Genomic DNA, 24650 nt, shown 5'->3' on the forward strand with positions numbered 1-24650 from the left:
TGACACACACAAGACCACCATGTCTAGTACACATACAAATACCGTATTTATCGGCGTACAACACGCACTTTTTTTCCCCTTAAAATCAAGGGAAAATCGTGGGTGTGTGTTATACGCCGATCCCCCGCTGATTGTGAGCCTTTTTGCAGCTTTCGGCCATTCTCGGCGGCTTTTAGCAGCTCTTGCAGTCCCGCGTGAGCGGCCGAGACACGGCGAGAGCGGCCGAGACACGCCAGCACCATTTTTAAACTGCAGTAGTCTGCAAATGACAGGGGCAAGGCTGCAGATGGACACTGACAAGGCTGCAATGATGGGCATTTAAAAAAAAGTTTTTTCCTTAAAATTCCCTCCTAAACTTTGGGTGCGTGTTATACGCTGATAAATACGGTATATACCTGTAAATACTGACCAAAAGAAATTATTATAATTTCTTTTGGTCAGTTTTTTTGGGGTACTTACCTCACACTATAGCTGCAGCCTCATTGTATATATACATTGTGTGTGTGTGCGCAAACATATACACACATACATTTTGAATTCATTTTAAAAAAAAATTATTTTTTTATTTTTCACTTAGTAATACTTACTCCACAGCGCAGGTTTATTCTTACTATTTTCACCTGTAAATACTGTTAGTCTGTATTTATTTTGTTGTGTAATTTAGTGGTCAGCTCGTTAAAGAGTTCCACTTTTGCTGTTTTCATGCTGCTGATTTAGTTACCTCTGAATTATGTCTCCTATAATTAACAAATGCAAAGTAAAGAAACAAAGTTGAATTAATGCTTGTGATCGGTCTGTGACTCTATCTTCAGATCATAAAAGTTTTAATGTGAAATTGCTCCTTGTGGTATCTGCTGGAAATGTTGTGCTATGTGAAAGCTAAAGTATAACTAAAGGCAAAACCTTTTTTTAATGGGGTGGAGGGGGATTAGAACCCTTGTCAGTTTTTATTGCTGCCTGTGCCCTGTTGAGGAGGTTCACCCTCTCTATTTGCCCCATTTACCATTATCATTGAAGGTGCAAGAAAATTTCAAATTTTGGGTTGTTCCCAGATGAGTAAAAGAGGGAAACTCGTTCAATGGTGACACACGTTCTGGTGGGGGGGGGTTGGGGTGGTCCCCAAGGGATTCCCTTAATTTGCAGGGATTTCCTCTCGTTTCCTGTTTTGAATATGGAGCAGGAAGGGAAGAAAAATCTCTGAAATGGGACACAGATAGCAAAAAAAAAAAAATCTGATGGGTTATACCCCTCCCTTGCCCTATCCAAAATAAAAAATGTTTCATTCCAGCCTTTCCAGGTAAAAGCTAAGTGTTTGAAAGACATACACATAAGTTGCATTACCTACCAAAATATTTTTATTTTTTTCATACAGTCCTGAGTAACACTGCCTTTGCTGCACAGCAGTTATTTTACTTGACTTTTCTTTGCTGCAGGTAAGCAACACAGCCCAGTCACCGTCACCTCCTGGCCCCTAGCCTGTGAATGAGCAGCAACAGACTGATGAGATTAACTCTTTGCTCCTCCTGTTAGCATATACCTTGTTAGCACGGGTGAATGCAGGACGCCTAATTTGCCTCAAACACTGCCATTTCTTCTTCTATTGCTGCTGTTAAGTGGATTACAAAAGGCAGAAATCAAGTTAAATTCAGGTATTTATACTATTTACAGTATCTAACAAATCAGTTTTAAATGTATCTTTTAGTAGAACCAGATGATTGCACTGAAAACTCTCCTCCAGTCAAAACATTTTTCCTAGTCCTACAGTACAGGACACAGAATAATTTGTCTTTAACTGGATTATATTAAGCTACCTTGAGGTGAGTGGACACTGGCAACAAAAAATCAGCTGCCAAATTATCTCCTAATTGGTCCCTCCCACTTCCAGTTAGTGTTGGTTTATGGCTAGTGTCCTTATAGTGGATATAAAGACTACACACTCCTGTTAAAATGTCAGGTTTCTGTGATGTAAAAAAAATGAGACAAAGATAAATCATTTCAGAACTTTTTTTCACTTTTTAATATGACCTATAAACTGTACAGCTCAGTTGAACAACAAACTGAAATCTTTTTTAGGTTGCATAAATGTGCACACCCTTAAACTAATTCTTTTTTGAAGCGCCTTTTTATTTATTTACAGCACTCAGTCTTTTTGGGTATGAGTCTATCAGCATGGCACGTTTTGACTTGGCAATATTTGCCCACTCTTCTTTGCAAAAACACTCCAAATCTGTCAGGTTACGAGGGCATCTCCTGTACTCAGCCCTCTTCAGATCACCCTACAGATTTTCAATGGGATTCAGGTCTAGGCTCTGGCTGGGCCATTCTAAAACTTTATTTCGTCTTCTGGTGAAGCCATGCCATTGTTGATTTGGATGTATGCTTTGGGTCGTTGTCATGCTGGAAGATGAAGTTCCTCTTCATGTCTAACTTTCTAGCAGAAGCCTGAAGGTTTTGTGCCAATATTGACTGGTATTTGGAACTGTTTATAATTCCCTCTACCTTGACTAAGGCCCCTGTTCCAGCTGAAGAAAAACAGCCCCAAAGCAAGATCCTGCCTCCACCATGCTTCTCTGTGGGTATGGTGTTCTTTTGGTGATGTGCAGTGTTGTTTTTGCGCCAAACATATCTTTTGAAATTATGGCCAAAAAGTTCAACCTTGGTTTCATTAGACCATAACACATTTTCCCACATGCCTTTTGGGAGACTTCAGATGTGTTTTTGCACAATTTAGCCAGGCTTGGATGTTTTTCTTCATAAGAAAAGGCTTCCATCTTGCCACTCTACCCCATAGCCCAGACATATGAAGAATATGGGAGATTGTTGTCACATATACCACATAGCCTGTACTTGCCAGATATTCCTGCTGCTCCTTTAATGTTTCTGTAGGCCTCTTGGCAGCGTCCCTGACCAGTTTTCTTGTCTTTTCATCAATTTTGGAGGGACGTCCAGTTCTTGGTAATGTTACTGTTGTGCCATATTTTCTCCACTTGATACTGTCTTCACTGTGTTCCATGGTATATCTAATGCCTTGGAAATTCTTTTGTACCCTTCTCCTGACTGATGCCTTTTAATAATGGGTTCCCTCTGATACTTTGGAAGCTCTCTGAGGACCATGGCTTTTGCTGTAGGATGCGACTAAGAAAATGTCAGGAAAGACCTACTAGAACAGCTGAACTTTATTTGGGGTTAATCAGAGGCACTCTAAATGATAGGTGTGTACTGTACTGAGTTTGAATGTGATTTGCTTAATTCTGAACACGGCTACATCCCCAGTCATAAGAGGGTGTGCACACTTCAGCAACCACTAATGCCCCCCTAATGATTTCAGTTTGTTTTTTCAATTGAGTTGTACAGTTTAAGGCCTCATGCACACTGGACGTTAAAATAACATTATATAAACGTCAGTAGCTTTGCAGTGAGTTTTTCAACGTTTCTGTAATAGCGTTTTTCCACGTCAGCTTTTTCCTTTTTTTTTTTTGCATATTTTTTTTTTGTTTTATCGGCCTTCATTAGCGTTTTTTGACGTTAGAACGCTTTTACAGCTGAAAACAGCTGAAAAACTCCTCTCAGAACCCACTAGTTTTGTTTTTGTTTTTTTTTCTGGAAAATTTTGGTCCTGGCTACATTTCATCACGACAAACGAATGCAAGCAAAAAATGACTTGAAATACCCACCACAAGCTGTGGCGAGAGAGGAAGGCAGAATTATAACCCCCTCCCCTAGCCCTTTCCTCACCCCAATACTTAAGGCTGTTCAGATAACCCCCCCTCACTCTTTCGTTTATTTGATCATCTTTAAAATATCCAAAGCTACCCCCTTAGCCCCCCTCACCTTTCTACTTGTATTCTCATATGTCTATGGATCTTTATGACATACCTGTTTCGCAATATGAGTTTATGACATAATTAATCACTAAATAACTAGACGGTCTCTGATAGAATGACGAGTACAGAGACTTTGACATTAATCAGATACTGTGAGGAGGTACACATGGCTTTCTCTGGATGATGAGAATACCAGATTGACACAGTAAGTGACAATATGTTCGTTGCCACGCTATACTATACAAAATATGTTTTATGTGACTATACACCTATACACTTTTCTATGCACTTATGTTTTTTTTTTCTTCTTGAAGCAGCTGCATCCAAAATTATATATATATATATATATATATATATATATATATATATATATATATATATATATATATATATATATATATATATATATATATTTTATTTTTTTTCTTAGCTGTGATGGCTTTATTAGGCTTTCTTTCCCAGTCTGATATTTTTCAAAAGAACAAGCTCTCCTACAAGTGTATCATTTTTTTTGTTTGTTTTTTAAACCTTTTACGCAAGTGATTCTTTATTTATTTTTTTATTCATTCAGAATGAAGGCACTCTAATTCAGGAGGTGTGTTGGCCAGATCTTTAGGCGAAAACAGCCTAAAAAGAATACTAATGCAGATACCACATCTAATGATTGGTAAGTTGCAATATATTACATTTTTGGCTTTGGGTTTAATACCACTTTAGCAACAACATCTCCCATATGCAATGCTTCCTGAGGTCTATTGCACAAATAAGGGGTACAAATACTTTATTTCCTAATAATCAGGATTGTGTGTATGTGGAATGAGTGGTACAGCAATATGCCTAACCTCAGTGTACATATAAACATGCCACTTGTTTTTGTGACTTTGATTTGTGACTTGTTGCTCTGCATGCTTGTGGCTATCAAAACAGCAAATCTCAGAACACTTCATTACTTTGGGAATTTGCATAGAATGTATTAACCACTTGCCGACCAGCCGCTGCAGTTTTACTTCGGCAGGTTGGCTTGGCTGGGCAAATCGACATTACCTTACATCGCTTCCCATTGTGGCCACTAGTTGCGAGTCCCCGGCATGTGCGATGACCGCCGGGCACCCGCGATCGCTCGTGACTGAGCGAGAACCGGGATCTGTGTGTGTAAACACTCAGATCCCGGTTCTTTCAGGGGAGAAGAGACTGATCATGTGATCATACACAGTATGAACACCGATCACTCTCTTCCCTAGTAAGTCCCCTCCCCCCTTCAGTTAGAACACAGTGAGGGAACATAGTTAACCCCTTGATCACCTCCTCGTGTTAACCCCTTCCCTGCCAATGACATTTATACAGTAATCAGTGCATTTTTATAACACTGATCGCTGTATAATTGTCAATGGTCCCAAAAATGTGTCAGAAGTGTCCAAGTTGTCCGCCGCAATATCGCAGTCCCAATAAAAATCGCAGATCGCCGCCATTACTAGTAAAAAAAATAAATAATAAAAATGTCATAAATCTATCCCCTATTTTGTAGACGCTATAACTTTTGCGCAAACCAATCAATATACGCTAATTGCGTTTTTTTTTTTTTTACCAAAAATATGTAGAATACATATCTGCCTAAACTGAGGGGAAAAAAATATTCTTTTTGAAAAAAAAGTTGGATATTTATTAAAGCAAAAAGTAAAAGATATTGTGTTTTTTTTCAAAATTGTCGCTCTTTTGTTTTATAGTGCAAAAAATAAAAACCGCAGAGGTGATCAAATACCACCAAAAGAAAGCTCTATTTGTGGGGAAAAAAGGACGTCAATTTTGTTTGGGTACAGCGTCGCACGACTGCGCAATTGTCAGTTAAAGCTATGCAGTGCCATATCGCAAAAAATGGCCTGGTCATTGAGCAGCCAAATCTTCCGGGGTGCTGAAGTGGTTAAAGGATGAAAAATTTAAGCTACTGGACAAATGGGCATATAAGGCTCGGTTCACACTGCAATGGATTCAGGGACAAATCGGGGCCTAATCTTTGCCTGAATTCGGCCCTGAAACGGAGCCAAAGACTCACAGCATTTCTGTGTAGATATGTGAACCAACTCCATTAGGAGCCAGTCACATTCTCCTGCTATGCGAATTGGATGCTGAGAAACTTGCATCCAATTCGCATAGGTGTGAACACAGCCCTAAAGAAAAAAGGATATTCTTCTATACAAATAAATGGTTAAACTCTCACATATACCCAGTGAAGTGTTGCCTCAGGTGATACACAGGTATGAAACAAATCTCCCTACATAAGTTTTACATATATATCTGCTGTCTTCCACTTTATATACTGTTTAGAATGCGCACATAGTATTCGATTTTCTCTTCTTGTTCAACACTGCAGTAAAGCCTGGGAATACAGCCAAAACAGCTGTTAGGAGGAAAGGCACACATAGGTAGAGACTTTCAGCTCTGTTAGTTGAATTGTCCAGGGCTCTGCTAATCTATTTATAGCATCCTCCCCAACACAAAACTCGGGCTGCTTTTATCATATGTGACACAGAACTTGTCAGGAGTTTATCAGGCTGGTAACAGAAGAATGGAGCAGGAGACAGCTACGAGACATAGTGCTTTGAAGAAAGATAAAACACTACAGATATGTGCCCAGCTCAAATTTCATGAAGCGGGTTTACACCCACTTTAAGCCATAATAAAGTCCTTAGTCATTCCTAAAGCCTCGTACACACAATGAGAAAACCGGATGAAAAATTCCACTTTCAATGTGATCGTACAATAATCTGATCATTGGTACACAGCTGTCTTCTGAAATTTTGCGAAGGGACAAACCCGAAAATTTTTCTCGTACGATACCAGATCATACAATTTTCATTTAATCAGTACAGTTTTCATCCAAAAATACATTACAGCACTTCTGATTTTTTTTTTTTTTTTTTTCTTTTCTGTCATATGAGAATTTTTATACTTTAGTAACCTATTCGCATTCGGTATGGAGACTAGGAGGCAAAAAAACCCCCAAAAAACGGACAGTCATTCATCTGATGATCTCATCGTGTGTACTAGGCTTTCGTGTGCATAAAAAATCCACCACCATGAAATCTTCTGTGTGCCAATAGATATTGCTCCCGATTGTGCCACTCAACCAGCCTCTGTGTAAAAAAAAAAAAAACGCAAATTCTCACCAGCAATCCAGTGACCCCTAACTTAATAAAGGTCAACTAGTGCATTGGGATATAATCTCCAGATCAATTGCTCCATATAACCCTGATCTCCAAATGTCCCCTCAATCTTCCATATTACAGTCAGGTCCATAAATGTTGGGACATCGACACAATTCTAATCTTTTTGGCTCTATACACCACCACAATGGATTTGAAATGAACGGAACAAGATGTGCTTTAACTGCAGACTTTCAGCTTTAATTTGAGGGTATTTACATCCAAATCAGGTGAACAGTGTAGGATTTACAACAATTTGTGTATGTGCCTGTTCACATATACTGTTCATACTTTTTCCAAATTTTACCAGGTGCATGTTCAATCATTTGCTGATTTCGGCCACAAGGTTCTTGCAGTGGCACTCTGAATCTGGGCTTTTTTTTATCTCTTGTTTTTTTTTGGACCCGTTGGTACAGTTCGGTTGCCTAGTTGTTGTCCACCCATGTATTCATTGTTTAGGAGAATGCCATTGTATTATAAGTTGCCCATGTTATGTACTGTATGATTAAAGGTGTTACTAAACCTGCAATAGTAAAATCAGTCTGCATATGCAGTAATGCTTGTTATACTCGCTGTGGGACCTAAGGGGTTAATCCTCTGCATTGTTTAAAAAGGCTGTTTGATCCTGTCTTCCCTGATCCTCTCCTTATTCCCCAGGCCCCAATCCATATCCTGATAGAACAGAGGCTAGGGGACAAGCTGCACATGCTCAGTTTGGTGTGTATAGCTAGAGATATTTTTTTTTCCTTGGGAGCGTGCATGTGGTCAGCACAGGGCCAATCGGCACTGTCCAGACAAGAGGGTCAGGGATCCTGCAGCCTGATAGTACAGTCAGTGCAGAATGAAAATTCCTCCTATAAACTTTAAACAGACACTGATAGAAGTCACAAGACTGCTCTAACTGCTGATGAGAAAAGGTATGTAGCAGTTTATATTTACTAAAATAATTGCCAATAGTTTCCATGTTCTGTGTACTGTGGGAGACCAGATATAGTGAGTGCAGGGTCCTGGGTTTAGTAACACTTTAAGATGAGATCAATTTTGACTTGCTTGTAAATTTCATATCTTGGAGTACAGGTCACAGGCGACCCTCCCTAAACTCTCCATGTTGGGCTTCATGCACACTATATTGTATTGATGCGTTTTTTTCTCTTACAAAAGAAAGCCATAGCAAAAACACATTAAAAAGCAGTGTTTTTGCATGCGCATTTATGCGTCTGGCATTCTAATGGCTAACAGAATGTATTAACACGGGAATGTGCCCAATGCTAAAGCACATTTCAGGACATGAAACCTGTTTTAGGCTCAAAAGCTAACACCTCCCCCCACATCTGTAAAAGCAGCGTTTTGAGCTTAAGTGTGTATGAGGCCTTACTTTTCATTGGTTGCTACAAACCTCAGGACTCCCAGAGTGGGATGGAGTTATAGGGGAGGCGCCCAAAGGGGGGTGTGTTCTCAAAAGCTTGCCAGTATCAAATTGCTGCAGACTCCTGAGATATATTATGTTCATACACCAGGAGGCTTATACAGTTCAGGAAGGGGGGGGGGGGGGGGGGTATTTGAAAAAAAAATTGTGTAATTTATGAAACCCGAAATATAAACATTAATATTATACAATAATAGCTTCAAATTGGCTTCCTTTGATTCCCTGCCTGCTTAGACTAGAGGCTGACCGGACAGTCCTATAAGTTAACCAGGCTGCACAAGACTGATAATATAACTATTGAAGCATGTGAGTAGGAGAGAAAATAAGAGACCTAATCAGCTTCAAACTTTTTGGATATATGTATGCTGCCTGCACATCAAATGGTACCCATTTAGTGTGTGTGCAACCAGGGGAGTTGCTAGGTCTGCAAAAGATCTGGGGCTAGAGCCTTTAGCAGCGGTCACCAACCTTTTTGCATGCCCGCAGGGGGGGGACCAGTGGTAAGCAAATTTTCACGGGCGATGGCTGGTGTTGGCGCATCAATCATCATGGCATAATGGTTGATATGGTGTCAGGGTGATTGAAGTTCATTATTTCTATTGTTAAATTCTAATATATAATGAAGTGGTTCAACTCACTAAACTGCAGAATTAGTGGGAGCCCTGGGCGTGTCACTTGCCACATCTCCTGCCACCAGATGCAGCATGTCACTTGCCACCGTCGCCTGTCACCAGATGCAGCGTGTTACTTGCCACCCTCACCTGCCACTAGATGTGGATTGTCACTTGTCATGTCACCTGCCACCAGAGGTGGATTGTCACTTGCCACTTTCACCTGCCACCATTTGTGGATTATCACTTGCCACGTCTCCGGCCACCAGATTTGGGTTGTCGCTTGCCAACTGATGTGGATTGTCACTTGCCATGCCAGCCAGTGCCACCAAATGTGCATTGACGCTGCATTGGTGGCAGGCTGACAGCACTGGTCCATTTAGTGAGAGCAGGAGAGCGGTGATGCGGGGTAGGCAGTGAGAGATGTCATCTCGCTGCTCCCCATCGCACCTCCGACATTGAAGCAAGGGGGTCTGGCTGCAAAGTGGAGCTCCACGATGACTGTGCTGTGAGGGCGGAAGAGCGCCGATTTGTGGTGGACAGTGAGAGATTATGTCATCTCTCTGCTGCTCACCACACCTCGCTCCCAAAGTGAAGAGGCCTGGCTGTGAAGAGCTCGCTTCTTTCCTCTCCTCCGCCTCTCTCATGCAGCCAGCCCACCTGCCGCAGCAGCTGCAACCCGCTGGTTAGGTAGGCACCCTGTGGCAAGAAACTCGGGGCTATGGGCCCCAGATTCGGGGCTATAGCCCCAATAGCCACCCCCTAGCAACACCCCTGTGTGCAACGATCCATTTTATTTGTAGTGGGCGATGTGATGGGCATTTCAGCTTATTGCACAGTTTAAATAAAAAGTAAAACAAGTGTTCTGCTGTGCCTCTCAATGCACTGTTGTAAAATGTTGCATGTCTTCCTTACAGAAGCCATCTTAAAAACACTGACTAGTTGATGTGCTTTGTTGACAGGTTGACTCCATGAAAAATGACAGAAGAGGTCATTGTTATTGCCAAATGGGATTATATGGCACAACAGGACCAAGAACTTGATATCAAGAAAAATGAACGCCTATGGCTATTGGATGACTCTAAAACATGGTGGAGGGTGCGAAATACATCCAATAAGACAGGATATGTCCCATCTAATTATGTTGAGCGGAAAAATAGCTTAAAAAAGGGTTCATTGGTTAAGAACTTGAAGGACACTCTAGGTAAGAATTTATTTTTATTTTTTTAGTTGTTCACTTGGTTCCTTAACCATAATTTGTGTATATCAACCTAATACGTATTTTGTCTTTATCTTTGGTGTTAAGTAATAACTAGCATTATTAAAGTTTGTTTTAAGGAAGTTATAGTATCCTTTTTTTAGGTCTCCTCACATAGTTTGGTCATTTCTCATTTATTTCATTAGAGGATTCCTTTCCAATAGAATTTGGACTCATGCAACATGAGTGTTTAAAAACTGAAACAATAATCACTTTCTTTATCTACATAGTATCTTGAGCACCAAGGTTACCTATCTTAATTGCCCAGTGTTTTAAATGTCTTCGATTTCAATTTGACTTTATCAGATGAATTACAAGATGGCAAGAGCAATTTTATGACAGGTGCAGTCACTTGGTTTTGATTGTAAAATGTGGATTTTTTTTGAAGTGGTGGCATTTTAACCCTTTCATGATGACTAAGCCTATTTCTGACATTTGGTGTTTATAAGTTAAAATCTGTATTTTTTGCTAGAAAATTACTTAGAACCCCCAAACATTAGGTATATATTTTTAGCAGAGAATCTAGAGAATAAAATGGCGATTGTTGCAATGTTTAATGTCACACGTTATTTGTGCAGCGGTCTTTTAAATGCAACTTTTTGGGGAAAAAGACACTTTCATGAATTTTAAAAAGACAAAACAGTAAAGTTAGCCCAATTTTTTTGTATAATGTGAAAGATGATGTTACATCGAGTAAATAGATACCAAACATGTCACGCTTTAAAATTGCGTACACTCGTGGAATGGCGACAAACTACAGTACCTAAAAATTTCCATAGGCGACATTTAAAAAAAAAAAAAATAATGTTTACCAGGTTAAAGTTACAAAGGAGGTCTAGTGCTAGAATTATTGCTCTCGCTCTGATGATCATGACGATATCTCATATGTGTGATTTAAACACCGTTTACATATGCGGGCGTGATTTCCGTATGCGTTTTCTTTGCTGCGCGGGGACGGGGACGCTTTAAAAAAATTTTTTTTTTTTTTTTTAAATTTCATTTATTTTAATTTTTTTACATTGTTTGTTTTTTTTTTTTTTTTTTTTTTTTTTTTTCCTTGATCACTTTTATTGCTGTCCCTCCTTTGCACTTCAAAGTATACAGATCGCCGAAAACGACAATTCTGTATACTGTATATTTTTTAAAAACCGGCGCCATTGGCAGCCGAGTAAACAGGAAGTGACATTGTGACCTCATTTCCGTGTTTACAGAGCGAAGACTGGAACGAAGTCGTTTCCGGCTTCGTGACAGTCTGCCTCTAGCCGCCGGAAGTGGAAGATCGGGTCTCCCGGTGGGACGGGAGGCCTGGTAAAAGCCACGGAAGGGGGGACGTCTCCTCCCATAACAACCGAGCGGCTGGATAGCCGTTCGCCCGCTCTAAAAAACGGTACCGGGATGATGCCTGCAGCTGAGGGCATCATCCCGGTATAACCCCCTAAAGCCGAGGCTGCATATCTGCGTACACTGGGTGGCAAGGGGTTATTAAACATGATTACATGCACATGGTCCTCTAACTACTGTATATAAATTGCAACTCCCTTCCTGGTCTACATACAATTATATCATGTATCATCATTTAGTGTGAACAACACTGATAACAATGTTCAACACTTAATTAAACCCAAGAACAAAAATGTAATATTTTGCAGCATATCAGTTCTGGGATATGGTGACTGTTTTAGGTTTTCCTTTTTCAAGCTAAGAACATTTTCAGCTAGTACAGAAAATACCTATTCTTTACAGAAATGTGGTGTCCTTGCCACTTTTTGTGAGATTAAGTAAAAGTAAAAACTATTACCTTTGTTCTGTAAACTAGTACTCTTATCATATAATGGAGATGAACAAAGGCAGACCTGGGTGGCAACCATAGCTCTCGCAAGATACATCTGAAGAGTCAACATAGCCAAATAGGGAAAGGAAGTGTGTTACAGGATTACCATGTGAAAATAAAATTAAAAATACTGAAACAAGAAAACTAATTTAGGCACCTAATCAAGGGACTGGGAAGCTGCAACATATAACATTTTTTGGGTTTGGGATCAAATACGCTTTCAAGAGGCTCTGTCACGGGTAGGGAAGAATGTGCAGGATGTAAAAAGGGCCGGTAAGCTTGTTCCTTCAATCCCTTCCCCATTCCTTCCTAGATCAGTAGGAGAGGCATGTTGATTACAAACCTGGACGTCCTTGGGTTTGTGCAATTCACTAGGGATCGACCAATTATCGGGACAGCTGATTATTGCAGGTCGATATCAGCATTTTCTGAAAAATCTGTATCGGTCACAAACTAGACCGATATTGGTCGCCGCGGCCATCTTTTTGGGGCCCAGAAGCCTGCAGACCCAGTGCGCAGGGGCACACGCACACAACGTCATTACGACTCCGCGCACTGGTCCTAAAGCTCTGAGTCTGACAGACTTCCCTCGCCTCGACACTTAGACAGACACGCTGGCCAGCCACTCACAGTAAGGAGCCACACCACTGCAGCCAGCCACTACCCACCCACAGCAAGGTGCCAGGCCAGCCAGAAGCCACCCACCCACAGCAAGGTGCCAGTCCAGCCAGCAGCCACCCACCCATAGCATGGTGCCAGGCCACTGAGGCCAGCAAGGCACCACCCACAGCAAGGTGCCAGGCAGGTGCCTCCCACACAGCAAGGTGCCAGGCAGGTGCCTCCCACACAGCAAGGTGCCAGGCAGGCGCCTCCCACACAGCAAGGTGCCAGCCAGGCGAGGCTCCCACACAGCAAGGTGCCAGCCAGGCGAGGCTCCCACACAGCAAGGTGCCAGCCAGGCGAGGCTCCCACACAGCAAGGTGCCAGCCAGGCGAGGCTCCCACACAGCAAGGTGCCAGCCAGGCGAGGCTCCCACACAGCAAGGTGCCAGCCAGGCGAGGCTCCCACACAGCAAGGTGCCAGCCAGGCGAGGCTCCCACACAGCAAGGTGCCAGCAAGGCGCCACCCACACAGCAAGGTGCCAGCAAGGCGCCACCCACACAGCAAAGTGCCAGCCAGGCGCCACCCACCCACCCACCCATCCATCCACCCATCCATCCACCCACAGCAGGGTGCCAGACATTTTTAACCTTACTCTTTCAAATTTCAATGCTGATGGATGCAGAGAGAAAAAATAAAAATGTTGTCTGGGACTTTTTCTCGTCTCAGCCATCTCCAGGAAAAGCAGCAGTATGCAACACGTGCACAAACAATGTAAGCATGCGATCAACAACTGCAAAAACCAAAAATACGTCTAATCTTTGGGCCCATCTAAGAGTTCATCATGTTGAATTATATAATTAAGCAAAGTGAAAACAAACTGAATCACAGTGAAATACCACAATCCCACCAAACGACAATAAAAGCTATGTTTCAGAAAAAAAGCTAAGTGGCTAAATTCAGATGGAAGATCTCAACAGCTGGACAAAGCAATCACAGATGGTTCTGGATAACCAGCCATTTACAATGGTGTCTGACTCTGGATTTCATCGGTTGATGTCCATAGCTGAGACAAGGTACCCACTGAAGAGTGAACATAAGATAAAAAAAAAATAAACAAAGACCGAGTGATGCTTGTGCATCGTGACAGCGGTACAAACATGGGGAAAGGAATGAGGCTTGCTGAAGTGTCAGACTTCAGTTGCATGGCACACACCCTGCAACTTGTCGTAAATTATGATCTGTCAAGCCAGAGATCTTTCATAGATATAATTGGCATGCTGAAGAGGTCCGCAGTCCATTTCCACCATTCAGTCCCTGCCAAGCAGCAACGGAGCACTTTCAAGCACTTTATTTTTCCCAGTTTTCTTTTAGATCTCATTCATCACACCATGGTGCACTGCAGACAGAATTCAGTTTTGAAATCTGTGTTTTTTCTCCCATCAGTTTTCATGCAGGTATGGAGTAAAGAACTAGCCCTTAATGTCTAATTTTAATAAACATTTACATGTTCAGTTTATGCCAGATTTGTGCATAAAATTGTTGTTTTTGAAAAGTTTAAATGTACAAAATATCGGCTATCAGCAGGAGAGGTGGCCGAAGTATCTGCACCGGAAAAACAATATTGGTCGATCCCTACAATTCACAGCTGGGTTCTCTTCTCTGGGCTTGCAATTGCAGTGTTTATTTCATTATTAGTGCCCGATTAAGATTATACCTGTGGGTGTTTGGCATTAGTTTCTGTGGTTAAATAAAAAAGGGCATAACCAGTGGTTTCCTTGATAATAATCGGCATATTGACTCCTGTAAAAGAGCAGGGTCCTTTCTTTGGATGTTCATGGATGCCTGCATGATGTGGACATTTCTGTTGGTTGTACAGAGGTGGGGAGGGAAGAGGGAGTTTCAGCTTAGATGGGCATTAATGCAGTGGTAAGCCTCACTGATCAATAGGGAGCTTTTCGAGGTGGGAGAAGGTGAAGGGTAGGTTGACTTTCACAGAAAAGTAGAGGTTTTTTGTTTTTTGTTTTTAAATCCAAGTTTAGCTACCTGTATCTAGATTTGCTGATGTGGTTTTTCACTGATGCTAGGTGAATATAATTTTTTTTTTTTTCCATCCCTTTGACTTTCCTTGCCTTTGCATGGCAAGTAAAGATAGTCCATGAAGGGCCCAGGACCTCCCCAGATTGTCATCAAGCAGAACACACTAGTCCCCTTCTGCAGGTATCCTTTGTCAGGAACAAGGAATGTTTTAATGACTTCAGGAGACTGGTCCACCTGGTGTTAAGCCCTCTTTCCTTGGCTGATTTTCATTCTCCTTGAAGAAGGACCTTTTTTTCCCTGGTTTACCTTTAACCACTTCAGCTCCGGAAGGTTCACCCCACATCCTGACCAAGCCATTTTTTTTGCGATCCTGACAATTGCGCAGTCGTGCAACGCTGTACCCAAATAAAATGGATGTCCTTTTTTTCCTACAAATAGAGCTTTCTTTTGGTGGTATTTGATCACCCATGCAGTTTTCATTTTTTGCGCTGTAAACAAAAAAAGACCAACAATTTTGAAAAAATTAAATACATTTTTTTTTTTTACTTTCTGCTATAAAACCTATCTTATAAAAAAAATGAAAAATCAAATTTCTTCATCAGTTTAGGTCAATATATATTCTGTTACGTGTTTTTGGTAAAAAAAAAAAAAATCTCAATAAGCGTATATTGATTGGTTTGCGCAAAAGCGTCTACAAAATAGGGGATCATTTTATGGCATTTTTATTATTAATTTTTTCCTTATTAGTAATGGTGGCGAAAAGGTTATAGCGTCTGCAAAAATATATGGGATTTATAGAATTTTTTTTTTTTTTTTCTACATTTTTTTTTCACTAGTAAGGCGGTGGTCAGCGATTTTTCTGCGACATTGCTGCGGACAAATCTGACACTAAGTGACACTTTTTGGAGACCAGTGACAATAATACAGTGATCAGTGCTAAAAAAAAAAAAAAATGCACGGTCACTGTACTAATGACACTGGCAGGGAAGGGGTTAACATCGGGGGCGATCAAAGGATTAACTGTGTTCCCTGGGAGTGCTTTCTTGCTGTGTGGGGTATTGTTTAGCTGTAGGAAGACAGAGATCCGTGTTACTGCTTAGCAGAAACACAAGATCTCTGTCTTCCTTACTAGCAGAACTGCGATCTGCCTTGTTTACATAGCCGTTCTGCCTCAATCGCGGGTTCCTGGCGGACATCTGGCCTGCCGGACCCGCTGATTGGCTCCCACTGTGTCCAATCACAGCAGGAGCGGGTCTCCGGCGGCGCACGTGCGCCTAAGACCAGAAGACAAAATCACGTACAGGTATGTGATTTTGTGCTTAATGGCTGCCCTGTCGCAGTATATGTACGTGTGGCAGTCCTTAAGCAGTTAATCAGGCAGCTGTACTGCTATGGTTCTTGTTTCTGGTTCCACAGATGCTGGTTAGATCAAAGGGATCGTAAGCATTCCTAGTTCTGTGGCTTTAGGTCAGGTTTGTGCTTCGGCAGGATCCCTCCGGAGGTTACCCAGAGGCACCTGTTGCTTACCAGAGAGGATGTTTTAGCTTCAGTCTCAGTTTTATCCAGTTGTTCCCATCACACGAGTCTGGGGCTAGCGTAACATGTTCATCTCCTGCCTACCCTTGTGTAGATGCTTCCTTTTATCCTACTCTTTCAATCATGATGAGTTTGTGGGATTCAAATACCTGAGTTATATGGTGGATTCCCTGATGAGTCTTGCTTGGCGAAATTAGTTGTCTGGCCAGATAATCTCTTTGGACACAGAATTCACACATCCCTTGATCCTAGGGAGCCAGGGGTCTAAAGGCTTTGAGTGCCAGGATCTATTTTGTCCTAGGTTCTCTCATGGGGTCGATTTTTTTTTTTTTTTTTTCTTCTGTGGCTTGTCCCCATTTTTTTAGGGATTTTTCTCTACATGTGTTGGCTATGGGACAGGAAAGAAAGGCAAATCTCTCCAATGGCAAAAACAAAACGGGTTATAGCCCTCCCTTGAAAATGCACAAAAAAATATATACAAATGCCTATAGTTTACTTTAGTACAATTTCAAGATTCTTACATGGGTTAAGACTTGGGTGGCTTTTGGGCTAAAGGCACGCTCCAATACTGTTTCTGACCCCCTCAGTTAGACTGCTTTTGGACATCTAGACAATATCTGAATTCTTCTGTCCCTCAATGGACCATTAACCGATTGCCAACCAGCCGCCGTCATTTTACTGCGGCAGGTCGGCACGATCCCGCAAACCGTCGTAGCTATATGTCGGCTCTCGGGATATCAGGCGAGGGGTGCACAGCGGGGGTGCGGATGCCCGTGGCCGATGGTCGCTATGACCGCCGGCCACGAGCAATCGCAAGCACGAGAGTCAGAACAGGGACGAGTGTGTGTAAACACACACTTCACTGTTCTGTTCTGCGAGGAGTGACAGATCGTGTGTTCCTATTAGCTAGGAACCAGGATCCGTCATTTACTCTAGTCGGTCCCCCCCCTCCCCCTTCAGTTAGAAACACGTACTAGGGAACACAGTTAACCCCTTGATCACCCCCTAGTGTTAACCCCTTCCCTGCCAGTTACATTTTTACAGTAATCAGTGCATTTTTATAGCACTGGTCACTGTATAAATGCCAGTGGTCCCAAAAATGTGTCCGATGTTCCGCCATAATGTCGCAGTCCTGATAAAAAAAAAATCGCAGATCGCCGCCATTACCAGTAAAAAAAAAAAAAAATACTAAAAATGCTATAAATCTATCCCCTATTTAATTTTGTAGACGCCATAACTTTTACGCAAACCAATCAATATACGCTTATTGCGATATTTTTGATAAAAAAAAAAAAAATGTAGGCGAATACATATCGGCCTAAACTGAGAAAAAAAAATAGCTTTTTAAAAAAAAAAAAAAATGGGGATATTTATTATAGCAAAAAAGTATAAAATATTGTGTTTTTTTTTTTTCAAAATTGTTGCTCTTTTTTTGTTTATAGCGCAAAAAATAAAAACCGCAGAGGCTATCAAATACCACCAAAAGAAAGCTCTATTTGTGGGGAAAAAAAGGATGTCAATTTTGTTTGGGTGCAGCATCACACGACCGCGCAATTGTCAATTAAATCGGTGCAGTGCCAAATTGCAAAAAATGGCCCGGTCATTCAGCAGCTGAAGCAGTTAAAGGGGATTTTTGTATTCACATTTAGGGCCAGTTCACACCACATGCAGTCCAGTGCCTTTTTTTTTTTTTCTGCATTAAAAACGCATGGAAAGTAGTTATGTTTTTCAATGGCATAGTTCACACCAGTGCAGTCAGTTCCAGTGCGTTACAGTTCCAGAAAAAAGTAGAACATGCTGCATTTTTCCTGCACTGGACTGTACTGGAACGCTGTAAAATGCATCAAAAACGCACTGGAACACACATGTCCTTATTTAAGGTTAAGAAAAAAGAGGGGGAAAAATGCACTGGACTGCATCAAAAATGCTCATGCAGAAAAGCATCTGGAACGCATCCGGACTGCGTTTCTATGGTGTGAACTGGCCATAAATGTCTTATTCTTCGTGTTCATTGAGGGACAGAGGACTCGCCCATCTGTTCCATCTGTTTATGATCATGTTCTAAAAAGGCCTGCCTTAGACGTTTGAATCTTGGCCAGTTCCTGCTAAACTGGCCGTTTCAAACTGTGTATGGGCAGGCTGAATGTACCAGGTTGATCAATCAACTTTGGTACAAGCATGCCAGATTTTACTTGCAAAGATCACTAGCGGCTGCTAGCAATAATCATGATCTTCTCTGGGCGTTGATGGCTCCCCTCCACCCCGCCGGGATAATACAATGTCTCAGTTAATGGGGGAATCGTGTGCATTTCTTTCCTGCAACCCGTGGTTGCAGGAAAGAAATTCACACTGCCTATGGCCTGCCTAATTCATGCTGGATAGAACTCTTTTTATCTCTTCCCTAACTCATTGACCTACCTCTGCATCAGCTATTCCGCCTTCAGTTTATCATGAATGTTGCTGCCAAACTCATCCACCTTACCAACCACTCAGTGTCTGCTATTCCTCTCTCCCAATCTCTCCACTGGCTTCCAATCGCCCCGCCCAACTAATAAAATGTAAAATATTAACAATTTATTACAAAGCCATCCACAACTCTGCTCCCAACTACATCACCAACCACATATCAAAATATTAACCAAACTGTCCAGTTCGCTTTTCCCGAGACCTCCTGCTCTCGAACGTCATTGTCTCCTCCTCTCATGCTTGTGCCCTGTTCTGAACTTCCCCAGAGCCTCTTCCTTTGTCTGGAACTCCCTACTGCAACCCCTTGCGGTGGGGGGGGGGGGGGGGGGAATGTTTATCTCCTAATCTGCCTTTAAACAATCCCTGAAAACTGATCTCGCTTGGCAAGTTTATTTCGCCTCCAACTAGCAACTAAATTTTACTTAGGCCCCTTTCACACTTATACGACTTGTCCCACGATTTTGTACTGCAAAATCGTATGACAAGTCATTCTCCATGATTTTCAATGACTACCATTCATATTGGCACGACTTTAAGTAGTGCCGACTTGAAAGTAGTCCCTGCACTACTTTGGTCCAACTTCTATGCGAGTTGTACTCCATAGACCTCAATGTTAAACCCTCAAGTAGCATGCAAACCGTGCCTGAATAATATAGACACGATTTCAGTACGACTTTTTTTCCTTTCGCGATGAGCGACAGGCAGTGCTGACAGCTGTCTGGTATGAATCATGAGGGGGAACGCCGCGCCAAGTTTAAAATGAAAAAACCGGCGTGGGTTCCCCCCAGGGGCATACCAGGCCCTTAGGTCTGGTATGGATCAAAGGGGAACCCCCCCCTACGCTGAAATATCGGCATGGGGTCCCCCCCAAAATCCATACCAGACCCTTATCCGAGCACACAGCCCGGCCGGTCAGGAATGGGGGTGGGGACGAGCGAGCGCTCCCCCCCCCTCCTGGACCGTACCAGGCCGCATGCCCTCAACATGGGGGGTGGGTGCTTTGGGGCATAGGGGGGCACCCAGCGGTCCCCCCCCACCCCAAAGCACCTTGTCCCCATGTTGATGAGGACAAGGGCCTCTTCCCGACAACCCTGGCCGTTGGTTGTCGGGGTCTGCGGGCGTGGGGCTTATCGGAATCCCGGAGCCCCCTTTAATAAGAGGGCCCCCAGATCCCGGCCCCCCACCCTATGTGAATGAGTATGGGGTACATGGTACCCCTACCCATTCACCTAGGGAAAAATGTGTCAATAAAAAACACAGTACACAGGTTTTTAAAGTAATTTATTAGGCAGCTCTGGGGTCCTCTTCCGACTTCGGGGGTCCTCCGACTTCGGGGGTCTCTCCGGCGTCTCCTCCCGCTGTCCTGATCTTCTGCCGGCTCCTCCGTTATCTTCTGCAGCTCAATTGCTAGCGGTGGCCCGGACTTCTGCCTTCTTCTTTTCTTCCAGAGATGTTGACACGACGCTCTCTCCAGCTGAAATGGTCTCTGAACGCTCAGCAACAGACTTATATAGGCGGTGACCCCGCCCCTTATGAGGTCACTGTCCCGGGGCATGCTGGGACTGTGCCGTCATAAGGGGGCGTGGTCCTCACCCGGTGACCACGCCTCCTAAAACGTCACAGTCCCAGCATGCCCAGGGACTGTGACGGCATAAGGGGGCGGGGTCACCGCCTATATAAGTCTATTGCGGAGCGTTCAGAGACCATTCCAGCTGGAGAGAGCGTCGTGTCAACATCTCTGGAAGAAAAGAAGAAGGCAGAAGTCCGGGCCACCGCTAGCAATTGAGCTGCAGAAGATCAGGACACCGGGAGGAGACGCCGGAGAGACCCCCGAAGTCGGTAGAAGACCCCGGAGCTGCCTAATAAATTACTTTAAAACCTGTGTACTGTGTTTTTTATTGACACTTTTTTCCCCTAGGTGAATGGGTAGGGGTATCATGTACCCCATACTCGTTCACATAGGGTGGGGGGCCGGGATCTGGGGGCTCCCGGATTCCGATAAGCCCCCCACCCACAGACCCCGACAACCAACGGCCAGGGTTGTCGGGAAGAGGCCCTTGTCCTCATCAACATGGGGACAAGGTGCTTTGGGGTGGGGGGGCCCATAGGGCGCCCCCCATGCCCCAAAGCACCCACCCCCCCATGTTGAGGGCATGCGGCCTGGTACGGTCCAGGAGGGGGGGGGCGCTCGCTCGCCCCCACCCCCATTCCTGATCGGCCGGGCTGCGTGCTCGGATAAGGGTCTAGTATGGATTTTGGGGGGACCCCCATGCCGATTTTTCGGCGTAGGGGGTTCCCCTTACAATCCATACCAGACCTAAGGGCCTGGTATGCCCCTGGGGGGGAACCCACGCCAGTTTTTTTATTTAAAACTTGGCGTGGAGTTCCCCCTTATGATTCATACCAACTACTGTATGTTTTCATTTGCTAATGCCAAAAATGTGGCAAAGTCGTACAAAGTAGTACTGCTCCCAAATCGCGGCAAAATCGCGCTACTTTGAAGTCGTATAAGTGTAAAAGGGGCCTAACTCAACTCATCCCACACAACAGCTAGCATTTGCATCATTTCCCCTTCTCTTTAGATTGAAGGAAGGGCACCTCTAATTCTTTTGTCTTCAACTATATTGTAACTTACAGTCTCGCTTTATTTTGTAAAGCTCTGCGCAAATTATTGGTGTTATATAAAATCCTGTATAATTGACGCCACTCTGAAAGATACCAAGAACTGAAATCAGGCTGTTAAATGATCCAAACCTCTCCCCTCCGACTTCCCTACTCTTCCCCCTTCTCTCTCATATCTCTGCTACTACCTACACCTTTAGCTCTCTTTGTATAGAAGTTCTTTAATTTATTCTAATGATTATCTCAACAAAGAGTCGAACTTTTGTTAACAGGTTTACTTGAAGATTACATAGTTCTCTGCCACACTTGTGGACTGACATTGTTCTTTTAAACGAGATTACTGTGCACCAGAATAATACCACAAGCTACAACAGCTAACAGCTGAAATCTCTCAATGTATATGTGATTTCTATACATGTTACCTGCATTCTGTATTACAATTCATTGTTTGTTCTCTCAATAAACTGTGAATGTTTAAAAAAAAAAATCCTGTATAATAATATTCGAGGAGAGGTTATCTTTTCTGGCTTACAGTTTTTTTTGTTTGGACGTGCCCGAACCTCCTCTAGGTAACAGTATAACCTAAATACTTCTGAATTCTGGTGTCAGTTTATAAACTACAATAAAATGATTGGTGAGCACTTTTTTTTTCTTGCTTCACATAGTACATATATGAATATGGACCATTTAGGAAGGACATTTATTCAAGACAAGCTACTCCACTATGGAAGCACATAGCAGGCATGTCTAGGGGCCTTCAGATCCTTCATCAAGTTCAGTTCCCCGGCTGGCCTGAATCTTTTGTTTTTTGGATTGACAGCTTGATCGTTTTAAGCCCTACTGTTGGCCAGTGAAACTACCTATCAAAGTGAACAATATTTAATCTTTTGTAGGTGGGAGGGGCCCAGCTCTCAATTCATTAATATTCAAGCTATTAAATGTATGTAAAGCTGGCCTACCTTATACAATTTTCTAATAAATTTCCTTTAGATTTTCCTTCAACTATATGGTGCATGGGCCTGCCTGATTGCATACAAACTGAAAGTGTTTAGGTTTGACCGCCTATTACCGTATATGGTTTTAGTAAATCTAAAGGAAAATTGTACAAGAAAATTGTATACTGTATGGCCAGCCTTAGTGTGCTTACAATACCCCTTTTGTGTGTAGTTTGTTAGCATGTAAATGAAGATATCCATATTTGCTCACTAGATACGTTGGCTTTGATTTCTTCTAAGTAGTACATTTATTTTGCTAATGTACGTTATTGGGTAGTATGTACAGTGCAGATGTTTTCATTTACTAACAGACCATTACTGTCACTTTACTATTAGACTGCAAGCAATGCCTATATTCTTATTACTTTTCAGGTTTGGGTAAGACGAAGCGAAAGACTAGCACTAGAGATGCTTCACCTACTCCGAGTACTGATGCAGAATATCCATCAAATGGTACCAATGCTGAACGAATCTATGACTTAAACATTCCAGCGTATGTAAAATTTGCCTATACAGCAGAAAGAGATGATGAGCTTTCTCTTGTGAAGGGTGCAAGAGTCATTGTTTTGGAAAAATGTAGTGACGGCTGGTGGCGTGGAACACTCAATGGACAGGTTGGATGGTTTCCATCAAATTATGTTGTGGAAGAATGTGATGAAGCTACAGCGGATTCACCCAGTTTTCTCAGTTTGAGGAAAGGAGCATCAATAAGCAATGGGCAAAACACTAAAATTCTCCATGTTGTTCAGACACTGTACCCATTTAGTTCAGTTACTGAAGAAGAGCTAAACTTTGAAAAAGGAGAAATAATGGAAGTAATGGAGAAGCCTGAGAATGACCCTGAATGGTGGAAATGTAAAAACTCCAATGGGCAGATTGGCCTTGTTCCTAAAAACTATGTTATAATTCTAAATGATGGTCCTTCTTTAAATAGTTCACATGTTCATCAAATAAGCTACACTGGCCCTGCTTGTACAGGACGTTTTGCTGGAAAAGCATGGTACTATGGAGGAATTACAAGGCATCAAGCAGAATGTGCCCTAAATGAAAGAGGAATGGAGGGAGACTTTGTCATTCGGGACAGTGAATCTTCAGTGAGTAATTCCATAGTTGTCTTTCTCATAATACAGCATGTCACATCACTTCTCATAGAAATTAGTCGTTTTCATGTTTATCAACGAGCCTTTAAAACCTTTTTGGGATGAATATGCAAAGAATAAAAGACTCCTTCAGGGCAGATGTGTTGTAGCATTGCTAAATTGTTTTTGGATGCTCCAAAGCAAGCATTTTTGTCCTTCCTTTACTACTTCATGAACCAGTGACCCAGAGTCAATGTGTTTACCAGGTCACCTAATAGATATGATTGTTCTAGTTAATTGAATCAGTGATTAAGGAATAAAGAAGATATGTATGAATCCTGGACAATAAGTCCACCATGATGGCTACCATATTTCTATACAGACTTGTACCTTTTAAAAATATTTCTGCTTGTGTAATAACTTAAAACCCTTTAATACAGGGGAGTAGTCTTCTGAGGTGGCCTGCGACCTCCTGCTCTGAGTTGATGGGTCAGCAAGCCCAGATTGCAGGTTGCCAACCCGCCATCCAAGAGCATCAGTGTTGTGGATGGAGCCAGCGGTAGAAGAAGCAAACTGCTGTGGAGGGAGTAGAGCTGCATAAGCCTTCACTATAGAACCAGATCCTGTCCAAGGCAGAGTGATGGCAAATGCACTCTGCATGGGACACCAACCTTACAGAGCGGGATGCCTGCAGAAAGTGGCGATTCCTGCAGATGTAGAAAGTGAAAGAAGGCAAGTTTATGAAAACCACAGTTTGGGCATCACAGCGATGGGCATATCATCAGGGTTTTGCAGAGTTTGAGCATTCGTTTTGCAATGGTTATTAGGCTGCTTTCACACTGATTTGCAGGTGCAGCGCAGTGCACCTTCAGTAGTTGCTGTAGGTTTGCTGCACTGAGCCATAGACTTCCATTATATCCTGTGGGTTTAGTGCACTTTCAGAAAGTACACCACACCTGCAATTTATAATAGATGTCTATGGCAAAGTGCAGCAAAGCCACAGGTGCACTGCATTGCACCTGCTGTGTGGGTAAACTGCAGAAATCAGTGTGAAAGCAGCCTTAGGCCCCTTTCCCACGATCAGTCCAATTGGGTCTGCCTGTCCGTTTGTTTTTGTGATTGTGATTAAACAGGTAAACATCCAATGAGTTGTACTGCGGCA

General features: G+C 42.6%; 1 protein-coding gene across 1 annotated transcript in view; it reads left to right on the forward strand.

The window, feature by feature from the left end:
• The first annotated feature begins 1433 nt into the window (after nucleotides 1-1433).
• The window catches only part of NCK2 (NCK adaptor protein 2), a 36508-nt gene continuing 13291 nt past the window's right edge, over nucleotides 1434-24650 (forward strand). Inside the window, exons 1-4 of the mRNA XM_073614787.1 lie at nucleotides 1434-1649; nucleotides 4396-4491; nucleotides 10024-10265; nucleotides 22782-23503. Coding sequence (XP_073470888.1) covers nucleotides 10040-10265; nucleotides 22782-23503 — 948 coding nt within the window. The 5' untranslated portion in view covers nucleotides 1434-1649; nucleotides 4396-4491; nucleotides 10024-10039. The remainder of the gene's footprint in view (nucleotides 1650-4395; nucleotides 4492-10023; nucleotides 10266-22781; nucleotides 23504-24650) is intronic.

Source organism: Aquarana catesbeiana, linkage group LG02, assembly GCF_042186555.1.
Source record: "Aquarana catesbeiana isolate 2022-GZ linkage group LG02, ASM4218655v1, whole genome shotgun sequence".
NCBI lineage: Eukaryota > Metazoa > Chordata > Amphibia > Anura > Ranidae > Aquarana > Aquarana catesbeiana.